The sequence below is a fragment of the Acinonyx jubatus genome, chromosome X, assembly GCF_027475565.1.
Source record: "Acinonyx jubatus isolate Ajub_Pintada_27869175 chromosome X, VMU_Ajub_asm_v1.0, whole genome shotgun sequence".
NCBI classification, from domain to species: Eukaryota; Metazoa; Chordata; class Mammalia; order Carnivora; family Felidae; genus Acinonyx; species Acinonyx jubatus.
The window spans coordinates 104,323,990-104,342,432 of record NC_069389.1 but is presented as its reverse complement, the minus strand read 5'-3'; the positions used below and the strand labels follow the sequence as shown (position 1 = coordinate 104,342,432).

The 18,443-nt window shown below is 52.9% G+C and overlaps 2 protein-coding genes across 13 annotated transcripts in view; one reads left to right on the top strand and one right to left on the bottom strand.

Annotated features, from left to right (window-relative positions):
- The window catches only part of ELF4 (E74 like ETS transcription factor 4), a 50,063-nt gene extending 38,780 nt beyond the window's left edge, over nt 1-11,283 (top strand). For 3 of the 4 annotated variants that reach the window (XM_027054395.2, XM_027054393.2, XM_027054394.2), the window contains exons 3-9: nt 1,022-1,193; nt 1,627-1,719; nt 3,071-3,262; nt 4,588-4,671; nt 4,748-4,940; nt 5,543-5,920; nt 6,798-11,283. In XM_027054395.2, the coding sequence (XP_026910196.1) occupies nt 1,022-1,193; nt 1,627-1,719; nt 3,071-3,262; nt 4,588-4,671; nt 4,748-4,940; nt 5,543-5,920; nt 6,798-7,590 (1,905 nt within the window). In that variant the 3' untranslated portion in view covers nt 7,591-11,283. The remainder of the gene's footprint in view (nt 1-1,021; nt 1,194-1,626; nt 1,720-3,070; nt 3,263-4,587; nt 4,672-4,747; nt 4,941-5,542; nt 5,921-6,797) is intronic. The other variant, XM_053201685.1, reaches the window with a different exon arrangement.
- Nucleotides 11,284-15,728: 4,445 nt separating this feature from the next.
- BCORL1 (BCL6 corepressor like 1) overlaps nt 15,729-18,443 on the bottom strand; it is a 64,173-nt gene continuing 61,458 nt past the window's right edge. For all 9 annotated transcript variants that reach the window (XM_027054388.2, XM_053201684.1, XM_027054386.2 and 6 more), the window contains one exon: nt 15,729-17,992. In XM_027054388.2, coding sequence (XP_026910189.1) covers nt 17,710-17,992 — 283 coding nt within the window. In that variant the 3' untranslated portion in view covers nt 15,729-17,709. The remainder of the gene's footprint in view (nt 17,993-18,443) is intronic.

The window sequence follows — 18,443 nt, the reverse complement described above, 5'->3', positions numbered from 1 at the left end:
AAATTTTAAAAAGACAGTTGCAATCACACTCCTTTTTCATTTAGCTTTGTTTGATTTTAGAACAACTATGTCCTCCAGTGGTCAAATTCTCATCCTGATGATTATAGCCACTCTAAGGGATTTAGCGACCACTCTTTTGAACCCTTGGTCACATATTTTTCACTCCCTGATAGGTATCTCCATGTTAAATATTTCAAAGTACCATATCCAGACACTATTCCCCTATCTTTCTCCAAAAAACTGTTTCTCCTCCTTCTGGGTCCCCCTTTCAATGAACAGTGTCCTCATGCACCCAACAAATCAAGCTGGAAATTGGAACCTTCTCTCCCACCCTAACAGGGACTGGGCCCTAACCTCCTACCTATATAATGCCTCTGTTCTTCTGTCTTCATTGCCAGAGACTGAGCCCTAAGATGTCCACAGTCTGAGCCACTAATCCTGGATACCCAACCCTATGGGCTGAGTCCCTCACCCTTGCCATTGACTAATGCTTTCCCACTGGCCTGAGAATGAGCCTAACCCTTCTCACAGACCAAGCATAACCCTGGCCAAGGATTAACCCAGAACTACAACCAATTAAAATTGCGTGATCTTGGGGGCTCCTGGGTGGCTCAGTCGGTTGAGTGTCCAACTCTTGATTTCAGCTTAAGTCATGATCTCACAGTTTATGGGATCGAGCCCCGTGTTGGGCTCTACACTGGAAGTGCAGAGCCTGCTTGAGATTCTCTCTCTCTGCTCCTCCCCAGCTCTGTCTCTCTCAAAATAAACATTTAAAAAAATTAAAAAAAAAAACTGTTTGCCCTTGATTGAGTGCAGGTGGTACAGAGCTAACCCATCTCTGTTAATCAAGAATCCACTCAAAGCATCACCTAGTGAGGTTGGACCCAGAACAATGTCATCCTACAAAGGACAGCCCTGAGGGGTCCAAGAATTAGGAATTGCAAGACGGGCCAGATTCTGTTGGCAGGGCTTCCTGGTAGAGGCAGGTGAGCCTTAAACCAGATTCCTATCTTGTCCATAGCTGGAAGACCCCTCGGTGTTCCCAGCTGTGATCGTGGAACAGGTACCCTACCCTGAATTACTGCATCTGTACTCAGGACTGGAACTGGACGACGTTCACAATGGTATCATAACAGACGGGACGTTGTGCATGGCACAGGATCAGATCCTGGAGGGCAGTATTTTGCTGGCAGGTTTGTTTCCTTCCTGGGCAGGGAAGATGTGGAAGAGAAAGTGGTTCTGTCTTCAGGGAATCGTAGCCTACAATGGCTCCTAGTGACCTTACGCAGCAAGGGCAAGGCCCGCAAGAGTTGGAAATTAGATGGGGCGGTTAGGACAAGCAAAAGGTAGTACCACTTCATAGAGGAGGAAACCACCTAAATGGATCCGTGATCTCTCAAGATGGAATGGGACGAGGAAGAGTGGAGACCAGCTGAGGTGAGTGTAGAGAAAAGGTGGAGAGTTACAGTAGGTGGCACACCATCCCCTTCCCGCTATCCCTTGGCCTCTTAGCACCATTCTCTGGGCTGGCCCTGATGACTGCTGTATCCCTGCCCTGTGCCCTGAGGGAACTTTTTTTCTGCCCCATGCCCTCTGTCAACCCCACACCATGGAACCTGGAACCAGATGACAATGAAGCAACCTCACAAACCATGTCAACCACTGAAGTCTTACTCAACGTCGAGTCTCCCAATGACATCCTGGATGAGAAGCAGATCTGTAAGTTTGAACCCTGGTGCCTTAACCCAAGGCGACGAAAAATGCCATCGAAAACTACCACATCCACATACTGGATTGCCAGGCACATGTGCATGCCAGCACACATACCCACAGCCACTGCCACACGTGTAAATGTGCTCTTGAATTGTGGCTGGAACAGAGGGTGCCAGAGGGCACCGTAGGCAAGGAAAAGTTGGCCAAGGTGACTTCCTTTCTCCAATGTTTAAATCATGCTAAAATACTCATAACGTAAAATTGACCACCTTAACCATTTCTCAGCATACAGGTCAGTGGTATGAAGTACATTTGTATTTTGCATTCTCACCACCATCATCTCCAGAACCTCCATCCTGCAAACCTGAAACTCTGTGCCCATTAAACAGTAACTCCTCATTGCCCCTCTCCCCTCAGCCCCTGGCAACCAGTGCTCTACTTTCTGTCACTATGAATTGCATGACTCTAGGGACCTCACATGAGTGTAGTCACACAGTCGTGGTCTTTGAGGACTGGCTTATTTCACTTAACATAATGACCTCAAGGTCTGTCCATGTTATGGCATATGTCAGAATTTCCTTCCTTTTTAAGGGTGACTCTTCGGTCCCCTCTGCTCTCTTGCCCGGCTCCCAGGAAGACTGTGCAGGGTGTGGCTTATTTAGAAATGCGCCAGGCTTGAAATCCCCTCCTCTCTTCCCTGTTCTTGGAGGCTGGCCCCTACCTCCCCAGAAGGCCCCCAAGGTAGGCTCCTCCCCCAGCTCCCCCTCAGGCCTTTGCCTGACTCCTGGACAGGAGGACTCCCAGCCCTAACTGCCCCTTCCCAAGGGGATGCTGAGATCCAGTGGGGGAAAGAATGCCTGAAGGTGTAAGTTAAGAGTACTAGTATTTCTGTTGACCACCCTGTCACTAATATACACTCAGGCTTCAGCAGATAATTACCGAATGCCCACATGTACCAGGCACCAGCTTGCTGTGTGACCTTGGACACATGCCCTGCCATCTCTAGATCTCAGTTTCCTTACCAGGAAAGCAGAGGAGTTGGGCTAATTGATACTTTCCAGTTGTAAAACAAGTGAATGACTAAATCAAGGTGGCCCTTTACCCTGGGTGTTGCCTGGAACTTCCCCACCACCAGCAGTGGCTGCAAATGTGGCAGCCGTGATTGGGACCAGCTCATGCCCACAGCCCTGCAGGTGTTTCCTCTCCTCATGGTGCAAGACACATGAGGCATTTTCAGGTGTATCCTGAATCTGGGGCTGTGGGGAACAGCTCCCACCGCCCTCCCCGGGAGCCCACCATTCTTTTCAGTGCCCTCCCTGCCCCAGGCCACTGGAACTTCAGGCCTCTCTCCTTGCAGTCAGCACCTCCGAAATGCTTCCCGACTCAGACCCTGCTCCAGCTGCCACTCTGCCCAACTACCTGTTTCCTGTCTCTGAGCCTGATGCCCTGAATGGGGCAGGTGACACTGATGACCAGGAGGGACACTGTCTGGAGGAGAAGGTCCCCAGAGAGGAAAGTGCCAAGAAGACTGGAAAATCAAAGAAGAGAAGTAAGAGAGACGGAGGTGGGGGATGGGGAGAAGAAGTGTGTGTGTGTGTTCAAGGGGGCGCAGTAGGCAGGGGGCAGGTCAGGGACACCATAAGGGGTGAGTGGGTCGAGGCTCTTAGACATATTAAGAGGACAGCTCTCATGACAGGGGTGGATGAAACGTCCTCCCTTCTGTAAAACCTGGCCTCATCAGTTGGCCTGACATCTCCCATGCCATTGCTGTCGGCCCAGCATATATGTAAACTCTTCCAGAAATGCCAATGATCCCAGATGGGTTGAACCCTCGTCTTCGTGTTTGGACACCATCCTTGGCCTCCTGGCAAGTCCCTGGCCCTCTGGGGGCCTCTGCCTATAAAAGAGGCCTCATCCAGGGGTGCCTGGGTAGCTCCGTCGGTTGGGCGTCCGACTTCGGCCCAGGTCATGATCTCACAGTTTGTGAGTTCGAGCCCCCGCGTCAGGCTCTGTACTGACAGCTTGGAGCCTGGAGCCTGGTTCGGATTCTGTGTCTCCCTCTCTCTCTCTGCACCTCCCCAGCTCATGCTTGCACTCTGTCTCTGTCAAAAATAAATAAACTTAAAAAAATTTTTTTTTAAATAAATTAAAAAAAAAAAAAAGAGGCCTCATCCTGTGTGCTTATCTTCCTTCTCCAAGCTTGTGGTGCTTGGGCCATATGTGGGAGAGGACTTTGGGCTTTCCCAAGCCCCGGTGTTATTGATTTCCTTAGGTAATGACTGGTTGCCACTGCCTTGTCAGCGAGGGAACCAAAGCCTCAGTGTCACACTTACCTGCACAACAGCTGCCCCATTAGGCTGCCTTCTCTCTCTCTCTCTCTTTTAATGTTTATTTATTTTCAGAGAGAGAGAGAGAGAGAGAGAGAGAGAGAGAGCATGAGCAGGGGAGGGGCAGAGAGAGAGAGAATTACAAGTGCAGATGAGATCATGACCTGATCCGAAAATCAAGAGTCCGACGCTGAACCAACTGAGCCACCCAGGTGCCCCGAGGCTACCTTTCCATTTCAAACATTAGGCTAGGTGGATTGTGTTCTTCTAAAGGGGACTCATTTGTAACCACTACCGCATTGCAGTCGTGTTCTGGTGTACCTTTGGGGCCTGAAAATGAGGGCGGGCCATTGGGCAAGTGCAGGAACCTGAGGGCTGTGGTTGTGGAGGGTGATCGTGGGCCTCTGGTCTTGTTGACCCGGCTCTTCCTTGTCTGCCTTGGCACCCTACTCGAGGAGCTCCGGGGTCCTCCCTCTCGGGAGTCCACCCTGGAGCACTCACTGCTGTCTCGTCTCTGCCTCATCCTCCTCCCTGCTTCCCCTCACAGTCCGGAAGACCAAGGGCAACCGCAGTACCTCACCAGTCACTGACCCCAGCATCCCCATTCGGAAGAAATCTAAGGATGGCAAAGGTGCGGCTGGGAGTCAGGTGAGATGGGAGGGGGACTGGAGGGCCTAGGCAGCCCCTCATCACGTGCCCTTCTGCAGGCAGCACCATCTATCTGTGGGAGTTCCTCCTCGCACTGCTGCAAGACAGGAACACCTGCCCCAAGTACATCAAGTGGACCCAGCGAGAGAAAGGCATCTTCAAGCTGGTGGACTCCAAAGCCGTGTCCAAGCTGTGGGGGAAGCAGAAAAATAAGCCCGACATGAACTATGAGACAATGGGGCGGGCGCTAAGGTAGGAGCTGCTGGGGCACCGAGTCCCTGCCCGGGGGTGGGGGTGGGGGGTTACCGAACTCTTCTCCTTGTCCAAGACGTCCCTCCTGCCTTAGGATCTCCCAGCTCTCCCACGTGCTTGCCCTAAGCCTGTTCCCGGACCCCTGGGAGGAACAGCCCCCTCCCTCGTGTATCTCTGTCCTGGCTTTTTCTCTTTTTATAACAGAAGAGCCCTTAAGGACCCCGCATCCCCAGGAAGGGCCTTCTGCCAGCCAGAGACCCAGGGAGACAGGCCCAAGTTACCCACCATTGACCTTTCAGGCCGGGGGACAGCTGAGCTTCCCAACGTCCATCCCCTCCCATCCTTTACTCACCCCTTGTCCTTAGCCCCAAAGCAGGGCAGGGCTAACATTTAGAACCCCTTTTCGTGGCCCTTTGTGTCCTCAGGGGGAGATCTCAGGAATTTCATAAAAGCCTTCCAAGTCCAAGAGTTGGCCTTGGCTGGGCTCCCTTGCCCTGGGCTCCCATCTGGCTGCCTGGCTGCCACCCTCCTCCTGCCGGACCTGCCCTGGAGGGTGGCGTGTCCCGGCCTAACTCCCCACATCCCTGGCCCTCGTCCCCCAGATACTACTACCAAAGAGGCATCCTTGCCAAAGTGGAAGGGCAGAGGCTGGTGTACCAGTTTAAGGAGATGCCCAAGGACCTGGTGGTGATCGAAGATGAGGATGAGAGAAGTGAAGTCACGGCGGCCTCCCCTCGGGCCTCCACTCCCTGCACCTCCTCCGCCAGCACCACCAGGCGAGCCAGCTCCAGGGTCTCGGCCAGAGCTGCTCCCCAGGGCAAGGCAGGCCCTTCCTGGGAAAAGCCAAAGGTTCAGAGCTTTGGCTTACAGCCGTCTGCAAATCTGGAAGTGGGACTGTGTGCAGATGAGGAGATCCCCACTACCTCCGCCGTGCTCATCCCTCCCCCGGAGAGCCAGGCCAAATTCCCCAAAGCCATGAGGTAAGGGCCCCGGAGTCATTACAGGTCTTCTACTAGGACCGTGTTTGGGGAGAGTGTTCAACTTCTTGTGGAGTTCTGCTGTGTCTCCAGTCTCACGGGACACTCCCAGAATCCCTGGGAAGCCAGTAGGGCACCTGTTGGTCAAGAGGGGAAAAGTGACTTGCCCAAGGTCGCACGCTAAAATAATGGCAATGCCAGCACTTGACCTGGGCAGCTTCTGTCACCAGCTGGGGCTGTTCTGGTTATTTCAGAGTGCTCCCCAAGTAGCCACCAGGTACCTCCACATCTGGGCCCATCTCCCCAAGCCTCCTCCATTCCAGAAAAGAGACAATGGAGGATGGTACAGAGACACCCATTCTGCTTCCCTTAGGCCCTCCAGGGCCACCTGGAAAGCTCTTGCTACTTCTTGTCCATGCTCAGTGCCTCCAAATTTTCCCTGAGAAGGTTGGGCTTTGAGTTATGTGTATGTTACTCTCACTACACTGGCGTGGATAAGGTACTCTCCTGAGGAGGGAAGGCAATAGAGCGGAGTGGTGAGCAACATGAGCTTGGGGGTCAGAAAGCCTAGATGTGGGTCCCTGTGACTGGCTGTGTGGTCTAAGGCAAGTTACATAACCTCTCCGTGCTTCCGTTTCCTCAAGCTGTAAAATCACATTATTAATCTTATTCAATTTGTGGGTTGTTTGGGAGATTGAGTGAAATACCACACGCCAGGCATGTAGAACGGTTCCTGACCTATACTAAGTACTCAGTAGGTGTTGGCTGGTACAACAGCAAAGAAACCACACCTTCAGCTCTGTTCCTCCTGTGCCCTGCTCCCTAGCCAGTTGGGAGATGCCTTCTGCCTTAACCAAATCTGTTTTCTGTTTCTTCTCAGTACTTCTTCAGTGCCCAGCAACATCCACCTAGGAGTGGCCCCTGTGGGGTCAGGCTCGGCCCTGACCCTGCAGACAATCCCACTGACCACAGTGCTGACCAACGGGCCTCCTGCCAGTACTACTGCTTCAACCCAGCTTGTTCTCCAGAGTGTTCCGCCTGCTTCGACCTTCAAGGACACCTTCACTTTGCAGGCCTCCTTCCCCCTGAACACCAGTTTCCAAGAAAGTCAGGTGGCAGCACCAGGGGCTCCGCTGATTCTTAGTGGTCTCCCACAACTTCTGGCTGGGGCCAACCGTCCGACCAATCCAGCGCCATCCTCCGTCACAGGGGCTGGAGCAGCAGGGCCCAGCTCTCAGGCCCCTGGGACTGTCATCGCTGCCTTCATCAGGACTTCGGGTGCCACAGCAGCCCCTGGGGTCAAGGAGGGGCCACTGAGGCCCTCCTCATATGTGCAGGGCATGGTGACTGGGGCCCCCATGGAGGGGCTGCTGGTTCCTGAAGAGACCCTGAGGGAGCTCCTGAGGGATCGGGCTCACCTTCAGCCACTTCCAACCCAGGTGGTTTCAAGGGGTTCCCTTCCGGGGAACCAGACTTTCTCTTCTCCCAGCTGCCCCACTGTTGGGCTGACCCCAGTGGCTGAACTTGAGCTCTCCTCAGGCTCAGGGTCCCTGTTTATGGCTGAGCCTAATGTGACCACATCTGGGAGCCTGCTTGCCAGATCCCCAACCCCAGCCCCCTTCTCCCCATTCAATCCCACTTCGCTTATAAAGATGGAGCCCCATGACATATAAATGAAGGGGGTCGGGGGAGGTGTGTCCCAACAGGTAAAGTTGAACAGCATTTTTATATGGACTTCCTGTAGCAGAGACTGACTGAAACAGCACACCTGCCCTTTTCAGTGGGATGTCAATACACCAGATCCCCTGTCCCCGACCCCTGCCCGGTGTCACCACGGCCAAACCATGCCCAGTTTGAGCATCCGTGGCGTCAGACCGTGGCCTTCAAGAGCACTAGGGGATATGCTCTTGTCAGGGTAATGGGCTGACTTGGTGATGGAGCGAAAACCTCCTGAGAAGTTTGTGGCCAGGGCTGAGGCAGGGGCTCTGGGGGAAAAGTCCTGTCGTGGGGCTATATTTCACCATCTACGTTCCCTCCACAGGGAATTTCCTATCCCATATGTGAATATCTCTGTATGTATTTGTGTGTACTCGTGGGTCTGTATCTCTGTTTCTTTGCGGAGGATGGGCGTGTAGCTGTGAGGTCTTCAAGGGTGTGTGTGTCTTTGCGGGTCAGCTGCAGATGGGGAGTGTTTTTTAAAAGAAAGCATTCTCTAGTGCCCTCTGTACAAACCGAGATTCAGTTGCTCTGAGGCTGTGGGGTACATGCTGGATCCCCCAAATTAAGAGAGATGTCACAGAGCTGGAGCAGGTCCAGGGTACGAGGATTTCAGTGGGCACATGTGCTGGGGAAGATGCGGTTAGAAGGGCCAAGGTGAGACCCAGATAGAAAGTCCCCAGGCAGGGGCTGAAATTGATTGAATGTTTGTGCCGAGGGTGTGGACTCCCTCTTGATGAGTGTCATCCCGATACCTCCCTGCTGTCAGGCATTGCTGGGACAGCTGTGTCGCCGTGCATGCTGGCTCTGCCTCCGTCCTCACCCGTGTGTGCCTGCTGCTCAGCGTGCCTTCTACTCACCTTGTAGGCTTGCCAACCCACTCACCCCCACAATGGCTATCACAGTCCTCGAGTGGACTGTTGACACTCATCGCCAACTTTCAGTTGCACCTGGCCCTGATTCCTCCTGCAGCAAGAAGACAGGAGCCAGCAGATGTGAGCCCCCATCGCACTTCTCCCATCTCTACATGGTTCCTTGCTTCCCTCTTTCTTCTTTCTGAGGAAGTTTCAACTGATCCTCTATTAGGTCAAACCCTTGGCCTAACTCCTCCTTCCCCTTTGAATTAGCTTGCCTCTCTCCTGCGAAAATTGGGGGGCAAGGCTAAGAGTTAAAACACGTTGACAGCCTCAGAAACAATGATATGATCTGGTGAATTTGGTTAATGTGAATCAGTGCCTCAGGACCTTTTCTGTGTCCGCAGTATAAAACCATCCATTAGACCTAACTACCTCCCCAGGTTGTTCTCTCTTTCCTTCTGGTCACTGCCAAGCCTCCTATCATTCTCTCCCACTCTCTTCTTGTGCTTCCCCCTTCTCTCCCTGGAAAGGAAACATATATGGATGTGCAGATGTATTTATTACACATCTCCAACACTCGGCATTAAAATGCCTTTTTCTAATATGATCAGTTTATTATGACAAATTCCCAATGATGGAAAGTGAAACATCCCAAGAAAGAGTCACCTTTCAAACAAAATTTGCACAAAGTCGCTGCATGGATTAGGGGTGGCCCTGCCCCCGCCCCAAATCCATAGAACTCATCATCTGAAGGTCACTGATACCCTCATGGTGACATGAAGTGTCTTCTTCACAGTTCTCAGTCCCTGTGAGCCCTCATGGCTCGTGACACTACTTTCTTCCCCTTCCTGCAGTAGCCGGGTTCTTGGGCTACCCTCTGTACCTGTGCTGGCCCCACATCTGCCACTTTAAATGTGGGTGCCCACCAAGGGTCTCAGCCGCTCTCCTGGCTCTGCCTTGGCTCTTTGGGGATGGGGCTGAAATTGAGAGAGTCAGCCCCCACTTTTCTCCTCAGCTCCTGCTTGCATTTCCAGAAGGCTGCTGGACATTTCCATCCAGATGCCTGTCATGCCTCAAACACAGCCCTTCTATCAAAAATGGATTTGAAAGTCTTCACACACACACACACATACACACACACAACCTTTCCCTCCCCCAAAACAAAAAGCTGTCATGACTTGCCTATTTCTGTGAAAGGTGCCACCATTTTCCTGACCTTCTAAGCTTGACATTTCAGAGCCATCTGACGGCTGCCTTCATTTGACCCTAACCCTCCCCCATCTCTTGAAGTCCAGGCCGTTTGCCATGTCTCCGAAATCTAGCCTTTCTTCCACATTCTCAGAGCCTCCAGCCTAGCTCAGACTTACTCGACTATATCCCTTTCCCGACACACCAACACACCGCAGTGTGACCCGTCCCCCTCTCTGATCTGCCTGCTGGGGCACCAGTCCTGTTCTTTCTCTGCTAAAAAGCCTTCAATGGCTCTTCATTGCCTATAGGTAGGGGTGATACTCAAAATACTTTAGCCTCCCATCTGTTCTGGCAGCCGGGCATTAACTCTTAATTTGCTGAACCACAAAGCAGTCCAGGGGTCCTGGAGGAGAGGGGAGGGAATATTTGAGGAGTCAGGGCAGTAATTCCAAAAGGAAGGTACCAAGTCCTTGGACCTTCTGGCAAAGGCCCTTCACCATCAAGCCCCAACCGACTTCCCTAGTCATCTCTCACATTGCTTCCCTGACCCCCGGGGTCCTGCTCCAAACAGGGATCCCCTGGCCTTTGAGTTTGCCTCTGTTTGAAGTCTCCCACCTCTGCGATTTTGCTTTACTTGGTTCTGCTCAACCAGGATGCTCCTCCCACCCTGTTAGTACCAATTAAATCGTATCCATCCTTTAAGACTCTGTTCATGGAAGCTGCCTCCCTAGACCAGACTACCCCTGAGTTCTTCATTTGAAATTCGCACCAATTGCCACTCTTTTGGCAACTGCTCATGAATAGTGACATCTCCTCTGTTATAATCACAAACTGTTACTTAAATCTTCAATGACCTGGGCCTATTTAGTCTCCCCACTTAGTGTGCCACCTTTCGAGGGGCGGGGGACTGTACCACCCACAGAGCGGGGCAAGCTATGAACCATCTAGTGAGCATCAGTGAACCCATTGAGCTGCTGAGAGATGGGGATGAAAGTCTGAGGCTGGTGACCTCTGACCTCCCCTCTGCACAGGCACTCACCCTAGGTGCTCCACTGCCCAGGGCCGGACCTCTCTGGCTCAGTGCCCTCATGATGCCCCCACTCCCACCCCCAGCCTTATCACCCAAGAGTTGTTACTACTTTGAACACCCCTGCCCCTAAAGAAACTTCCCTGTCCAGTTTCTTTCCTAATTCAAAGTATTAAAGTAGCTAATCTGGTCAACTAACCTGTGCTGATCTAGTTATGGGAGAGGGCCGGAGGAGACCCTCAGGAGACTGGTTCATTTTTGCCAGGGTCATGTGGCAACAACATCCTTGCCTTTGCGAAGACGGCGTAATGGGGTCAGGAGACCCGCTCCTCACCCCCTAGCAGCTGATGTATCCCTCCTTCCTCTGGGCTCCCGCAGCACTTTGTGTATACCTCTTACTGTAGCACTTAGCACATGGTAGCTCCTTAGCTATGTGTTTATGTATGTTGCCCCTCTAATAGACTGTGAGCTCCTCAAGGACAGGGACTGTGTGTTAGTCACTGATGTATCCCCAGCGCCTAGCACAGTGCCTGGCACACAGTAGGTGCTCAATAAATGTTTATTGAAAGAAACAATGAGTCATGTTTCTAATCATGGGGATTTCAGCCATATACTGTAGCAGGCAAAAGGGGGAGGGGAAGGACAACCCATACTTGGGGGCTCTCACAGCTTTTTGGCCCCTCATATGACTGCAGGCAGCTGCTTCCTTGCCCAGGTCTACCTGCCCCCCTCCTAACAGGGTACAGAGGAGCCTGAGGCTGCTTCTAGCTGTGCCTTACTGTCACCAGGAGCCACTGGGGACTCCTGAACTCCCCACCCCTTTGCCCTGCCCTTTTCAACTTCAGCACTGGTTCCTCACCTCTGGCTGGAAAGGAGTGGCAGAAAGGTCAGGACCCATGGAAAGGGCGAGGCAAGAAGTTATTCTTACCATCATAGGTTTTTCTGACTCCATATTTGTTTTTATTTCAGAGAGAAAGAGATACAGAGAGCAGGGGAGGGGCGGGGGGGGGGGAGAGACAGAGAGACAGAGAGAGAGAGAGAGAATCTTAAGAATCCATGCTGAGCATGAAGCCTGGAGCCGGGCTAGATCCCACACCCTGGGATCACGACCTGCCCCAAAATCAAGACTCAGATGCTCAACGGACTGAGCCCCCAGGCGTCCTCAGTAATGTATTTTTATTATTTTATTTTATTTTTAAAGTTTTAAAAATGTTTTTAAATTTATTTTTGACAGAGAGAGAGGGACAGAGACAGAGACAGAGCATGAGCAGGGGAGGGGCAGATAGAGACGGAAACACAGAAGCCGAAGCAGGCTCCAGGCTCTGGACAGTCAGCACAGAGCCCCACGGGGCGGGGCTCGAACTCAGAACCGGGAGATCATGACCTGAGCCGAAGTCGGCCGCTTAACTGAGCCATCCAGGCGCCCCTGTTTTTATTTTTAAAGTTTATTTTGAGAGAGAGAGAAAAAGAGAGAAAAAAGTGCGGGAGGGGCAAGGGGAGAGATAATCACAAGCAGGCTCTGCACTGTCAGTACGGAGCCTGAGGCGGGGCTCGAACCCACGCACCACGAGAGCATGACCTGAGCCACCCAGGCGTTCCCCCCATAACGTATTTTTAAAGAGGTCTCTGCTTCCAAAGCTGCTGGATCCGAGGTGAGTGAGCTCATCTCCCTCCCACCGCTCGCTCCCAGGGCTGAGAAGCCAAGACGATCTCAGCCTTCGAGAGTCTCAGCCCCTGGCGTGCCGGATGTGGGGACCAACGTCCAGTAGGTGGAGCTCTCGAGCTGGCGATGGCGGGCTGAGGACCCGGGAGAGCCCGGGAAGGGGGAGGCGGCCAGGGTGGGGCCGGCGCCCTCCCGTCCCTCTGTCCTGACTCTGAGCCCCCAACTGTCCCTGAGCGGCTCCGGGCCCCACCAAGGCCTTCCATTGCTCAGGAACTTAGAATTCCCCCCTGCACTCCACCCCTCTACTTTCCGGGGAGAATTTAGCGGTGGCCTGAATGCCCTCTCCCCATTGGCCTGTCGCGCCCTGGCCCCGCCCCCCTCGGCCCCCCTCACCCAGCCTCCCGGACCAGCAGGTGAGCATGCGGCGGACCCGGCCCGGCGCGCGGGCCGCCGCTCTTCCCCGGCTTAGGGAGGGAGCCTCCGCCTCCGCTCTTCGCCGCGGGGGCGTCCGGCCTGGCCCGCCTCCCCACCGCGGCCTGCCTATAGCTGCACGTCCACGAGGCGCCGCTTTCCACCTTGAAATGGGAGAGCGATCTAGGCGCCCGCGGCATCCGTTTGCCTGCGGAGGGCCCCGGACCGTCCGCTGTGGTGTGAGCCTGGGCTCCCTCAGGCCGGTGCCGGGCCGGGGAGGCGTCCGCACCCAGCTGCCCGACGCTGCGGTGCGCTCGCTCCCCTCGCGGTGTAAACCCGGAATCTAGGGGAACACGTGGAGTCCTGGGCTGCCCATTGCGGGGTCCAGGAGGCCCGAGCTCGGCACCTCCCCATGGCAGCTAAGCAGGCTGCCCTTGGGGCAGACCCCATTCTCCCTAAAACACACACACACACACACACACACACACACACACACACACACACGTCTTGGCAGGCTGGACACAATAAAACACTCAACAAGCTTCCCTGTTAAAGATTAGAATGTGGAAGGGGCAGTTTACTGCCCAAGTGGCCCCCCTCCGACCCAAATAGGGATGCGCGGATAGCGGATGGCCCTTTCTCTGGAAATACGGAGACTTGAACAGGGCCTCCCTTTAACCCTGCACCCCAAAGAGGAACATTCTGGTAAAACCATCATTAACTGTTGGCCCACGACACATAGGAGGAACTAACTTCAGCTAAACAGCCGTGTTTACTCAGTATGATTCTCTTCCTTCATGGGTAAATTGAGCCCTATTTGGCAGACGGAGCAATGAAGAGTCAGAAAGATTAGGTTCTCACCCAAGGTCAGCCTAGGTGGCAAGTGGTGGAGCTGGCTCCTTCCCCTAGGCAGCACTAGAAGGATTAGATCACCCCAATCTGGAGCAGGGATGCAGGCTTCATATCACAACCCATACCTCCTGCCTTGGTCTTCCCACTCTGGCTGAAGGGCAGTGAGCCCTATCTGGGAAAGGTGTGTGGAAAGGAGCCCAAAGGCAAGAGAACAAGGAACTTTTTGGTTTTGCTTTTAACTTGCCTCCTTTCTGCAGGGAAATAAAGGGGTGTGTGCACCCACACACCCAAACCCAGAAGCGCAGGGATGTCCATGGCTCCCCAAAGGACCCTCACCTATTTATTTGGGGTCATTCTTTTTTTTTTTTTTAATAAAGTTTACTTATTTTGAGAGAGAGAGTGTGTGGCAGGGACAGAGAAAGAGGGAGAGAGACAGAATCCCAAGCAGGTTCTGCACTGTGAGTGCAGAGCCCCCATGTGAGGCTCCAACTCACCAACCATGAGATCATGACCTGAGCTGAAGTCAGACACCATCAGAGCCACCCAGGCACCCTCTCTTTGGAGTCATTCTGACTCTACCCATGGCATCTCCCTCCTGCCTTCAATAGAAATTCTTATAGTACCCTCACCACTCTCCCTTCCTGCTTTCACCTGAATCTCAAGCGATTACCTTTCTTTCTCTGTGGCCCACCTCCAACACATTTTTACCATTAATACGAAAAAAAAAAAACCCTCTATCACTACCCAGTTTAAAGTTTTCCCGTGGTTCCCATCATCTAGGGCGAAAGTCCAAGCCGTGCCCGTTGGCATGCCTGGCAGGGCTCCTGCCCCCTCCTTCCCCATCTGTCCCTTCCAACTGCAGTGACACTGAAGTGGCTTATAGTTTCCTGCACATACTACTCTCATTTGTCTCCAAGCCTTTGCTCGGATTGTCCCCTCAGTTCAGAGATGCTTCCCTGACACCCCTAACTCCTATTTTTCTACTTAAGTGTCAATTGGGCACCCTCTCTCCCAGTAAGTCCTTCCAACCACCCCAGTGCCCTTGCCCTTTGAGCTGAATCCTTGCACTCACCACATAGCTTTTGTGACCTATTGACTTGTCTGATTTCTTCACTCCAAGTTCCAAACAGAGGATTGACCTAAATTCAGTACTGCTATGGGGTTGTTTAGGAACCTGAGAAAGCAAGTAGTCTACAGGCCTCGAGATCAGAAAGTGGGTAAGCAAAGGCCAATGAGGAAGATTAATGCTGTGGCTCCAAGGGATGGATGTTCCTCCACCTGGGCAGAAAGACCCGAGTTGAAGCACGCTCCTGGGGCTGGAGCAAAGAGCAGCTCATAGTTCGCTCCTGGGGGTGGCTAGACTCCAGTTGGCCAGATCCACAGATACCCTCACTTGTACACTGACAGGGTTCTCCAGAGACTTACACAGGGAGACCTCCCAGGCCTGTCAAACATCCACTTCCCCTCAAACAGTAACAGGTACGTTCTGAAGCCAGCAGGCAAAAGGAACTAGGAGCTTCTACCACTGTTTTTCAGAAGTGGGAAGAAAAGGTGTAAAATACAGGACGGGCATCTTGCCTCCATAGTAGCTGGGTCTTAGGAAACCGGAAGTGTGGACTGCCTGCACCATGTGGGCAGCCCAGGGGTGGGAGGCCAGGGGCACAACAGTGAGGGCAGTGATAAGACTGTGCAGTCAGATGTGGATGTGGGTGGCCCAGGGCAAGAGAGCCAGCAGGCAGGTGGTTTCCTTGAGCCGCCTAAGAGAGGGCTCTCCTTCCAGCTCTGCTACTCCTATAGCAAACAAGGTGCACGCACACGCGCGTGCCCACACCCACACCCACACACACCTAAACTGATGCAGATATTCCATTCTCCCCACAGCTCCTGCAGCCCAGGATGTGCCCCTGCCTTGCCTTTTCTTTCCAGATCTTGCCCCAGTGACCCAAATGTTCTCTAGCCCCTCCACCTTGTCCTCACTTGTACCCAAACTGCAAGGCAGGATCAGGGGTTTCCCATTGACTTCATCAGGACACCCATCTGCTTTAACCACAGAAAAACCAATATGGGGAGAAGAGTAAAGACAGGAGACAGAAGCCCTGACGCAGGTTTTCAGTATGCAAGTGTTTTTGACTCCACAGCCAGTTGCTTAAAATGAAACATAAAGGGCAGCCAGAATACACACCCAAATGCAAAAAGGTAAAGGCAAACATAAAATAAACCACACAATACCATGAACCCCCACAAAACCAAAAAATTAAAACCCCAAACCCCTCAACTTTATATATATATATATATATATATATATATATATATATATATATATATATTTTTTTTTTTTTTTTTTTTTTTAAGGGAGAACAACTGTTCAAAACCAACTGGGCAGTATGGTGGGGGTGGGGAGCAGTCCTACAGAAGGGGGCCTTGAACTTCCCCCTGGGAACAAAGAACAAACACAATACAAAGAAAATAACCACCAATCTCCCACATGGGTCAGGAGTCTCCAGAGAACAGATTGTCCCATCCTCAAACTGGCTTTTTTTTTTTTTTTGCCGTTTTTTTTTGTCTTTTTTTTTTTCCATTTTCTTCTTTTGTTGTTGTTGTTTTAGCACCTGTACAATAAAACTGTACCATCTCCAATCAGCTGGCCATAGCCAGGCCCTCCTGCCTTTAGATGGTACATACTCTCTACAAGGATTGTTTGGAAAAAATAGCAATTGGTAGAAAAATAAGAACAAGAGTAGGAAAGACAATGCCACAGAGGGGGGAAGGGACAGGGAAACAGCCCAAGCTCCTCCCCTCTCTCCCTCTCTCTCCTTCAACAAACCCAGTGCTGGAGGCCAGGAGGGAGGCCTGGCAGGGGCCCCACACTCAGCCCCAGGTCCTGAGGCGAGGTGGGAGTGGAGCCCAGCTGGAGCCCAGCCTCCTGCCCTCACCTAGGAAACAGCTGAGGCCTGGATCTCACATCTGGCCATCAATCCCAGAGCCCTCTGCAGATTCCAAAGGAGAATGGGGGGCAGAGGGAGAAGCAGGGAGGAGAGAGAAAGTGGGTGCTGAATCTGGGAAGGGGAGAGGTGATAGGCAAGGGCTGGGAGCTGAGAGGCTCAGCATCCAGAAGGGGCAAAGGCAGAAAGGGGTGGGGTGGATGGAGGTGCGGGGGTGGGCGGAGGAGACGTGGGAACAAGCCCATGCTGTGCACTCTGAGGGGAGCAGTGAAGGAAGTGTGAGGAGGGGTGACCTTAGCTTTCACTCCCATTCTTGACTCTCCCCAAGTAGAGTGACTCACTAGCCCCTTGCCCTCACAATCCACCCCTCCCCAGAAACCTCCCTAATCTCGAGACAGGGCTGCTGTGAAGGGCAGGTGGTAAAACAATTAAAAAATGGGGGGGGGAGCACCAAAGCCTCAGGATTATCCTCAATCCCCCCAGCCCCAGGCCAGCACCAGCCACCTTCATCAGTCACGGGTCCTCGGCCCCCTGCCCCACCTGCCCCCTCCCCAGTGGGGTGAAAACAAACCTGGGAGTAACTGTCAGAGGGAGGGGGCAGCTCCAGAGCTTATCAAGAAAGACAAAGAAAGGAGGTGAAGAAAGTCCCTCAATACAACAAGTTGTCTCAAATCGTCACAGTGATACAGACTTATCAGAAACCAATGAAACAATACAAATTAAATACTAATAAAATAAATACTATGGAAGACAGAAGAACACAGGGGAACGGAGGGGGCGCTCAGAGATTTGGCCTTTTCTCATTTCTCCTCCGGACAGGCTGAGGCCACCCCAAGGGACCCTGGCACCACCTCCCACCATCCCCAGGACCTCTTGCCCTCAGATGTGGAATTCAACTTTCCACCCCCATCACCAACCACAACAACAATGACGATGACAGGGAGATGAGAACTAATTATAACCAGAAAAAAAAAAAATCCAGTCACTAATGCTGGCATTGATAAGGCGGCTTCTTGTTGGTCCGTATTATTGCCTCATTCTGCAGTCTGGTGCTCGGTGGGGGAAAGACATGGGAAGTGGGGAAGGGTGAACTTGGGAGGAGAAAGAAGAAAAGGGAGGGGCTGTTTTCCCGGTCAACTGTTCCACGGCTGGAACTCCACCTCAGACCCCAGGAGCCGAAGTAGCTCTGGCTCATACCGCACCAGCTCCACAGTCTCAGAGGAGCCTGGGGCAGATCTGTCGTCCATGCCTCCGGGCCTCTCGGCTGGGGTCAGAAGCTGACTGGAGGCCACCTGCCGGTAGAACTCGGCCTTGGGCAAGGTGGCAATTTCAAAGTGCGGGAACCGAGCCTGAAAGATCCTGGAGGAAAGCTTCAGCCTCTTCAGGACATCGGTAAAGAGGAACCAGTTGCAGGGCCTGGAAGAGGCAAGAGTAGGAGTTATGGAAGAGGCCTGGGGGGAACCAGTGGGGTGCCAGGAACACTCTGGAAGGCCCAGGAAGGCTGCCAGTTTGGCTACCTGTCCCCCACCCCCAAACTAAACCATGGGCTCCCTGGGTGTCACTGAGGCAAAAATCTCCTGTGCTAGCCTACACTGGCTGAACCAGCTTTCAGCTCAGTTGTGAGCATTCAACCCGTGACTACCTCTTCCTTTTAAAATAGTGGGAGCAGGAAGGAAAGGGACCTTCCAGAACCCAAAACTCTTAGCAGGCATCCCCAGGCCTTCCCCACACCCCGTGACCTGGAATTTACCATCTGCTGGGACCAGTTCTTTCCTCTACTACCCCGTCTGGTTTCCCTTTCCTGTTCTCACTCCTGTTTCCCGTGCCTCTTCGTTCTCCAAGACCTTCCCCAACAGACGGGGAGCCG